The sequence below is a fragment of the Chiloscyllium plagiosum genome, unplaced genomic scaffold (genome assembly GCF_037043375.1).
Source record: "Chiloscyllium plagiosum isolate Xiang-an unplaced genomic scaffold, Cpla_swu_hap1 HiC_scaffold_5, whole genome shotgun sequence".
NCBI classification, from domain to species: Eukaryota; Metazoa; Chordata; class Chondrichthyes; order Orectolobiformes; family Hemiscylliidae; genus Chiloscyllium; species Chiloscyllium plagiosum.
This window is the reverse complement of record NW_028270143.1, coordinates 121,423,699-121,432,940: the sequence shown is the minus strand read 5'-3', so window position 1 is coordinate 121,432,940 and position 9,242 is coordinate 121,423,699. Positions and strand designations below refer to the sequence as shown.

Here is a 9,242-nt window from a genome sequence, read left to right as displayed (position 1 = left end):
GCCCTGATTGCCTTTCCAAAACACAGCACCTCACAGTTACCTAAATTAAGTTCCATCTGCTTCTCCTTGGCCCTTTTGTCCATCTGATCTTTTAAATATGATCGCTATCATTAGAAAGGAAAGGGAGTGTTGGAGTGTGGAGGGATGTGTGGGAGTAGAGAAGACTGGGTTTTAAAGGGGCAGCAGATCGAAGTGAAAGTTGAAGCGTTTGGAACTGAAAGCGTTTAGAGCTCAAGGAAACAAAGCACAAAACTGAGCTGAGTCCAATTTAATATTTATTTCCGTTGTATATGTGAACTGCTTATAAATGTATTTATTAACCCAGTGCAGCTAAAAGGAACAGTGAGGCAGGAAGGAGGGGTATAAGAGTTCACAGTTATCTATTTACATTTATCCTTCACAAACACTTGAATCACAGTGGATTTCTGTTATAAAAACTTCAGGATTGAACAGAATAAATTATACATTTGACAAGTAACATGCCAAGCATTACAGGTACTTGGACGGAGAAGAAAGCTCACTGCACAGTAATGAGTGAACAATAATTCTTCATTATCTCAGTTAGTCTTTTGATCGCAGACTCCATCGCTCAAAACCCACAAATCTCCAAATGTTCGTCACAACAACTGTGTGGATTAGAGAGCATGTGTGTGCCTGTGTAGAGAGTCAGTGTGTGTGTGTGTGTGTGTGTGTGTGTGGTGGGGGGGTGGGGGGGTGGGGGGGTGGGGGTGGTTGTTGTGTGTGGGTATGTGACTCCATGTGGGGATGTGTATGTGGGAGAGGCAAATGGGGGTGGGGGAAGTGTGTGTGTGTGGGTGTGCACGCTGGGGGAAGTGGTGTGTGTATGGGGGGAATGTGTGTGGGTGTGCACAGGGATGTGTGTGTGTGGGGGAAGGGAGGGGCGAATGGAGTAGGGGAGGACAGGTGTGTGAGAGTGTGCGAGTGTGTGTATGAGGTGTGTGTATATAGGGTGGGGTCTAGGTGTCAGTGAGGTTTGGAGCCCGTCTGCATTTCCCGTCCCACAGAGTCCATCCCATCTCTGGAAACCCTGCGTTCGGAGAGATGGGACAGATTTATTTTCAGTCAGACTGAGAGACAGTTTCCTTCATATCATCTCTGAAGATTGGGAAGTAGACATCAGTCACAGTTGGACTGAATGAGGTGGGACCAAAACACTCTGGAAATGGAGGCAATCAAACCTAAATGATCTCCTCCAGGAACATCTGGAGCAAGAGATTCATAGTCTATAAAAGTTGTGTCTCCCCCACACACAGTGCAGGAAGTGAGGGAAGGGGGGGAATTGATCTGTTCAATGTTGTTATAATTTAGTTAGATAATTTGCCTGTTCCTGCAATCAGAAACTCTCTCTCTACATGTGATAAATAGTCAATTTGGTATCTGTTCACAGTAAAAGCTTTCCTTGATCAATTTGCTTTCCTCTCTTAATTTGCTTTCCTCTCTTGTCGAGTTGTCTAGTCCACTTTCTCTTTGTCAGCTTCCATCGCCAACCTTCGTTCATTCTCCTTAATCAGCTGTATCCCACAGTATGTCACAAAGAGAACACTCAACAGGCTCCAGGGGAATCCTGAAATGTAAAAGAGAGAGATAGAAACAGTTTCGAGAGAGAATGGAGCTGGATTCAACAGCATGCTTCACTGAAATCCTTCTCTGTGAATCACATCACTTCCTTTGAGTGTTCTCAGGCTGGGAAATAGCAGCCTTCAGCACAGGAGGTGGCCATTCGGCCCCAGATGCCTTTCATAGAGATGTACAGCATGGAAACAGACCCTTCAGTCCAACCTGTCCATGCCGGCCAGATATCCCAACCCATTCTAGTCCCACCTGCCAGCACCCGGCCCATATCCCTCCAAACCTTTCCTATTCATATACCCATCCAAATGTCTCTTAAATGTTGCAATTGTACCAGCCTCCACCACATCCTCTGGCAGCTCATTCCAATAACGTACCAAACTCTGCTTGAAAAGGTTGCACCTTAGGTCTCTTTTATATCTTTCCCCTCTCACCCTAAACCTGTGCCCTCTAGTTCTGGACTCCCCCACCCCAGGGAAAAGACTTTGCCTATTTATCCTATCCATGCCCCTCACAATTTTGTAAACTTCTATAAGGTCACCCCTCAGCCTCCGACGCTCAAGGGAAAACAGCCCCAGCCTGTTCAGCCTCTCCCTGTAGCTCAGATCCTCCAACCCTGGCAGCATCCTTGTAAATCTTTTCTGAACCCTTTCAAGTTTCACAACATCTTTCCGATAGGAAAGAGACCAGAATTGCAAGCAATATTCCAACAGTGGCCTGACCAATGTCCTGTACTCAATACTCTGACCAATAAAGGAAGGCATACCAAACGCCTTCTTCACTATCCTATCTACCTGCGACTCCACTTTCAAGGAGCTATGAACCTGCAATCCAAGGTCTCGTTGTTCAGCAACACTCCCTAGGACCTTACCATTAAGTGTATACGTCCTGCTCCGATTTGCTTTCCCAAAATGCAGCACCTCACATTTATCTGAATTAAACTCCATCTGCCACTTCTCAGCCCATTGGCCCATCTGGTCCAGATCCTGTTGTAATCTGAGATAAACCTCTTCACTGTCCACTACACCTCCAATTTTGGTGTCATCTGCAAACTTACTACTGTACCTCTTATGCTCGCTTCCAAATAGTTTATGTAAATGACAAAACGTAGAGGACCCAGCACTGATTCTTGTGGCACTCCACTGGCCACAGGCCTCCAGTCTGAAAAACAACCCTCCACCACCACCCTCTGTCTTCTACCTTTGAGCCAGTTCTGTATCCAAATGGCTAGTTCTCCCTGTATTCTATGAGATCTAACCTTGCTAATCAGTCTCCCATGGGGAGCCTTGTCGAACGCCTTACTGAAGTCCATATAGATCACATCTACTGCTCTGCCCTCATCAATCCTGTTTGTTACTTCTTCAAAAAACTCAATCAAGTTTGTGAGACATGATTTCCCACGCACAAAGCCATGTTGACTATCCCAAATCAGTCCTTGCCTTTCCAAATACATGTACATCCTGTCCCTCAGGATTTTCTCCGACAACTTGCCCACCACCGAGGTCAGGCTCACCAGTCTATACTTCCCTGGCTTGTCCTTATCACCCTTCTTAAACAGTGGCACCACATTTGCCAACCTCCAGTCTTCTGGCACCTCACTTGTGACCATTGATGATACAAATATCTCAGCAAAAGGCCCAGCAATCACTTCTCTAGCTTCCCACAGAGTTCTAGGGTACACCTGATCAGGTCCTGGGGTTTTCCACCTTCAACCGTTTCAAGACATCCAGCACTTCCTCCTCTGTAATCTGGACATTTTGCAAGGATATCTTCCAAATCCTTTTCCACAGTAAATACTGATGCAAAATATTCATTTAGTATCTCTCCCATTTTCTGTGGCTCCACACAAAGGCCGCCTTGCTGATCTTTGAGGGGCCCTATTCTCTCCCTAGTTACCCTTTTGTCCTTAACATATTTGTAAAAACCCTTTGGATTATCCTTAATTCTATTTGCCAACACTATCTCATGTCCCTGTTTTGCCCTCCTGATTTCCCTCTCAAGTATACTCCTACTTTCTTTATACTCTCCTAAGGATTCACTTGATCTATCCTGTCTATACCTGACATATGCTTCCTTCTTTTTCTTAGCCGAACCCTCAATTTCTTTAGTCATCCAGCATTCTCTATACCTACCAGCCTTCCCTTTCACCCTGACAGGAATATACTTTCTCTGGATTCTTGTTATCTCATTTCTGAAGGCTCCCCATTTTCCAGCCGTCCCTTTACCTGCGAACATCTGCCTCCAATCAGCTTTCTAAAGTTCTTGCCTAATACCATCAAAATTGGCCTTTCTCCAATTTAGAACTTCAATTTTAGATCTGGTCTATCTTTTTCCATCACTATTTTAAAACTTCCTGGCAATGGAACTGATTGCAGAGAAAAGGAAGGTCACTCTCACAAATAAAGCAGGGCTCATAGCAAAAGAAAATCAATTGAGAATGGAGGAGATTGAGTCAGAATAGCAGGAGACCAGGATTGAGAAACTTATCAGCCAAGACTGAATGGTAGAACAGACTTGATGGGCTGAATGGCCTAATGTCTGCTCCTATGTCTCATGGTCTTATGGAGCTCACTCACTCCTCTGGTTACACTCCCACCCATTGTCACCAATTCAATGGCCACTAACACAGTATCCAGGCTTGGGCTGGCAAGTGGTAAGTAACATTCATGCCACACAAATGCCAGGCAATGACCAACTCCAATTAGAGACTATCTAACCACCATCCCTTGACATTCAATGGCATTATCATAACTGAATCTCCCACTATCAACATCCTTGGAGTTTCCGTTGACCAGAAGCACAACTGGACTCAACACAGTGGCCATAAGAATGGGTCAGAGGCTAGGAATACTGCAATGAGTAACTTACCTCCTGACTTCCTGATCACCATCTACATGGCACAAGTCAGAAGTGTGATGGAATACTCCCCATTTGCCTGGACAGGTGCAGCTCCAATAACATTCAAGAAGCTTGACACCATCCAGGACAAAGCAGCCAACTTGATTGGTATCACGTCTCTCCACCACTGACACTCAGTAGCAGCAGTGTGCACCATCAAGATTCACTGCAGAAATTCAAAGATCCTCAGACAGCACCTTTCAAACACACAACTACTTCTATCTAGAAGGACAAGGGCAGCAGGTACATGGGAACACCATCCCCTGCAAATTCCCCTCCAAGCCACTTACCATCCTGACTTGGAAATATATCGCCGTTCCTTCACTGGCGCCAGGTCAACATCCTGGAATTCTCTCCCTAAGGGCATTGTGGGTCTACCAACAGCACACGGACTGCAGCGGTTCAAGAAGGCAGTTCACGCCCACCTTCAAGGGGCAACTAAGGACAAGCAATAAATGCTGGCCCAGCCAGTGACACCCATATTCCACAAGTGCACAAAGAAACTACTTCCTGTATTTGTCCAAACTGTCATTCTTCTTGTTCCCACTTACATAACAAAGTACTAGCAGACTATTTAATTAGGGAGGGCATCACAGCCCCATATTAGTCAACATCCATGCACATGTACTATTCAGCTATGCTTACTGGAAACAGGAATGGGCAGCTGAGTGTAACAGTGTACTCTAATTACAGGAGCTATTAACCTGAGCTCAAACATGCTGCAGAGTCAAGGACCATGTTCTGGAATGAACGATTGAATATGGATTTCCCCCATGCTGCTTATAGGCCTTTTCCTCCTAGCAAACGGGCAGAAATTGGCATTGGCAGATGCCCAGCAATAAGGGACAATGGTGATTAAAGTAAATCCACCCATGCTCAACTTTGCTGAAATGTTGTTAATTAGCTCTACAACCTTTGATAAAACTTACCAGTGAGGAACAACCTTCTCGCAACCAGGAGAGCAAAGTCAACACTGTTCAGTGAAAGGATATTGTACAAAATAATGGCCCAGAAGTTTGCAGCACCAAAGACTCCTCTAATTCGTCGGGACATGGCCTCCGAGATTTGGTTAGCCTGGGGAGAAAATTTGAAGAAACATAAAAACCATACCATTGTCCTTCTGGCTGACAGACAGGGCAGGGGAAGCAGCTGAGCAGGGAAGTGGCAAGCAGAATTCAAGCCAGAAAAGTGAGAGGTGATGCATGTGGGAGCAGCTGAGCAAACAAAGGAACTCAATGAAAGGGGGGAAAGTATTCCAAAAGAACTGCAGATGCTGACATCAGAAACACAAACAGAAATAGTCAGAAAATCTCAGCAGGTTTGGTAGGATCTGTGGAGAGAACGTAGAATTAATATTTTGGGTCCAGTGACCCTTCTTCAGAACAACAACCACTGATGAAGGAGCAGCGCTCCAAAAGCTAGTGCTTCAAAATAAACCTGTAAGACTATAACCTGGTGTTGTGTGATTTTTAACTTTGTACACCCCATGCCAACACCGGCATCTCCAAATCATGACTTTAAATGTTGTAATTGAACTCATATCCATCACTTCCTCTGGAAGTTCATTCCATACACAAATCACTAAAAAAAAATTGCTCCTCATATCTTTTTAAAAGTCTTTCTCCTCACATCTTAAAAATATGACCCCTAGTCTTGAAATCCCCCACATTATGGAAAAGACACCCATCATTCCCCTTACTCATGTACCTCATCATTTTATAAATCTCTATAAAGGTCACCCATCAATCTCCTACCCTCCAGTGAGAAAGGTCCCAGCCTCTTCCCATAAATAAAACCTTTTAAAGCCTGGTAAATCTTTTCTGAACCCTCATCAGCTTAATAATATCTAGTGACAGGAGTTCAAATCTCACCACAGCGGCTAGAGGAGTGTGAATTCAGTTCATAACAGTTTGTTTCCAAAATGATGACAATCGTTGTTAAAAACCCTCCAGTCCAGAACGTAAAGGAATTCTGACCTTATTTGCTCTGGCCCATATGCCGTTGACTCTTAACTGCCCTCTGAAAAGCCCCAGCAAGATATTCAGTCGCATCAAACTGCTAAATAGTTTTAGATTTTGAGGAAAAAGAATGAAATCTACTCTCAAAAGACGCAGCTGTTTGAGAAGGCGGCTCACCACTCTCTTCTCTGGGACAGTTAGAGACAGGCAATAAATGCTGGCTCAGCCCACCCACATTATTGAGAGTCTGGAGTCACATGCAAGCCAGACCATGTAAGAATGGCAGATTTCCTTTCCTAAACTCTACTTGAGCCAAGAGCTAACTGGCATGGGATTAACAAGATTAAAGAACAAAACACATGGCTGAACAATTGGTGTGGGAGAAATGGGTTCGAATTCATGGACATTGGCACCAGTACTGGAGAAGGAGGGAGCTGTTCCAATGGGACAGGCTCCACCTGAATCAGGTGGATTTGCCTGAAATGTCGATTTTCCTGCTCCTTGGATGCTGCCTGACCTGCTGTGCATTTTCAGCATCACACACTCAACTCCACCTGAATCATGCTGGGACCAGAGACCTGGAGAATTGCATAACCAGGGCTATGGATAGGGCTTTAACCTAAATAGCAGGGGGCAGGTTGCTTCAATTGTTTGAAAAATTATAAAATCAAAGGTAAAGGACAAGATATGATTGCAAGTTAATGACGGGGCTAATTGTTACCAGAAAATAAAAGGAAGGGACACAATATACACGTTATTTTGTATGATGAATGATAGAAGTGGAGGGAAGTTTGATAAGCGAACAAACTTAAAGGCTTTGTATCTTAATGTGCAAAGCATTTGTATTAGTATTTGAACTAACAACACAAATCAAAATAAGTGAATATGATCTCATAGCCATTACTGATGTATGGTTACAAGGAGATCAAAATTAAGAACTTAACATTGAAAGGTCAAATACCCCTCAGAGACAGGAGGGATGTAAAAGATAGTAGGGTACACCATTAATAAGAGATGAAATGAGGACAGTTGCGAGAGATGATCTAGGCTCGGATGATGTAGAGTTCATTTAGGCAGAGGTTAAAAAAACAGAAAGGGGAAGGTGGCATTGGTAGGAGTAGTGGACACCCCAAATAGTAGCCACTCTGTGGGAGAGGCTATAAATCAACAAATAATAGGAGCACGTAAAAAGAATAGAACAATATCATCAGTGCTTGGGAGCCTCCTGCGAAGCGCTTCTTTGATGTTTCCTCTGGTGTTTATAGTGGTCTGTCCCTGCCGCTTCCGGTTGTCAGTTTCAGCTGTCCGCTGTAGTGGTTGGTATATTGGGTCCAGGTCGATGTGTTTGTTGATGGAGTTTGTGGATGAATGCCATGCCTCTAGGGGCATGGCATTCATCCACAAGCTCCATCAACAAACACATCGACCTGGACCCAATATACCAACCACTACAGCGGACAGCTGAAACTGACAACCGGAAGCGGCAGGGACAGACCACTATAAACACCAGAGGAAACATCAAAGAAGCGCTTCGCAGGAGGCTCCCAAGCACTGATGATGTCGCCTAGCCAGGGGACGAAACGTTTGCAACAAAAACTACCAGCTCGGCGAACAGAACCACAACAACGAGCACCCGAGCTACAAATCTTCGCACAAATTTTGAATAGAACAATAATTATGGAGGACATTAATCTTCAGATGGATCGAGTTAATTAGATTGGCAGGGTTGCCAAAACAACGAATTCATAGAGTGTATTAGGAATGGTTTCCTCGAGCAATACACCATGGAGTCAACTAGGGAGCAGGAACCGTGGATTGGGTAATGAGGCAAGCTTAATAAATGACTCCAGAATAAAAGATCCCCAAGGATGTAGTGATCAAAGCTTGATAGAATTTAATATTCGGTTTGAGTGTGAGCAACTTAGGTCAGAAACATCAGTGTTTAACTTAAATAAAGGGAAGTGAAATGAAGATAGAGTTAGCATGAATTGGAAAGAATGACAGTAAACAAGCAGTAAGGGTGGTAAAAACAATGACTGCGGATGCTGGAAACCAGATTCTGGATCAGTGGTGCTGGAAGAGCACAGCAATTCAGGCAGCATCCGAGGACAGGCAAAATCGACGTTTCGGGCAAAAGCCCTTCATTCCTGATGAAGGGCTTTTGCCCGAAACGTCGATTTTGCCTGTCCTCGGATGCTGCCTGAATTGCTGTGCTCTTCCAGCACCGCTGATCCAGTAAACAAGCAGTGGCAGGCATTTAAGGAGGTTCATGACTCTCACAATATTTCCTCCTTACTGGGATGTATTCTTGCTAAAAGAAAAACAAACCAACCATGGCCAACCAAGGTAGGTCGGGAGAATGTTAAGTTGAAAAAAAAAATCATATAAAAGGCAAAAGTCGTTGATAGCCCCGAAGACTGGGATAAATTCTGAATCCGGAAAAGAAGGTCTGAGAAATATAGTAAAGATAGAAAAGGTAAACAATGAGGGCAAAATAGTGAGGAATACAAAAACTAACAATAAGTGCTTCTTTAAATATATAAAAAGGAAGAGAGAGGTCAAAGTGAACATGGGCTCTTTAGAAAATGAATCTGGGGATATGGTTTTGGGGAACAAGGAAATAGTAGAGGGGTTAAACAGATATTTTGCATCAGTCTTTACAGTGGAAGTTACTTCAAATATTCCATTAACACTAAAGAATATGGGGGAGAAATTAAGTACCATGACCGTCACAAGAGAAGTAGGATGAGACAAACTAATGGAGCTAAAGGCAGATAAGTCCCCTGTCCCTGATCG

The 9,242-nt window shown here is 44.0% G+C and overlaps 1 protein-coding gene across 4 annotated transcripts in view; it reads right to left on the bottom strand.

Annotated features, from left to right (window-relative positions):
* Positions 1 to 257: 257 nt before the first annotated feature.
* hhatlb (hedgehog acyltransferase like, b) overlaps positions 258 to 9,242 on the bottom strand; it is a 67,670-nt gene continuing 58,685 nt past the window's right edge. For all 4 annotated transcript variants that reach the window (XM_043690817.2, XM_043690820.2, XM_043690819.2 and 1 more), the window contains exons 11-12: positions 5,418 to 5,562; positions 258 to 1,585 (exon numbers count right to left, since the gene is read on the bottom strand). In XM_043690817.2, coding sequence (XP_043546752.2) covers positions 1,473 to 1,585; positions 5,418 to 5,562 — 258 coding nt within the window. In that variant the 3' untranslated portion in view covers positions 258 to 1,472. The remainder of the gene's footprint in view (positions 1,586 to 5,417; positions 5,563 to 9,242) is intronic.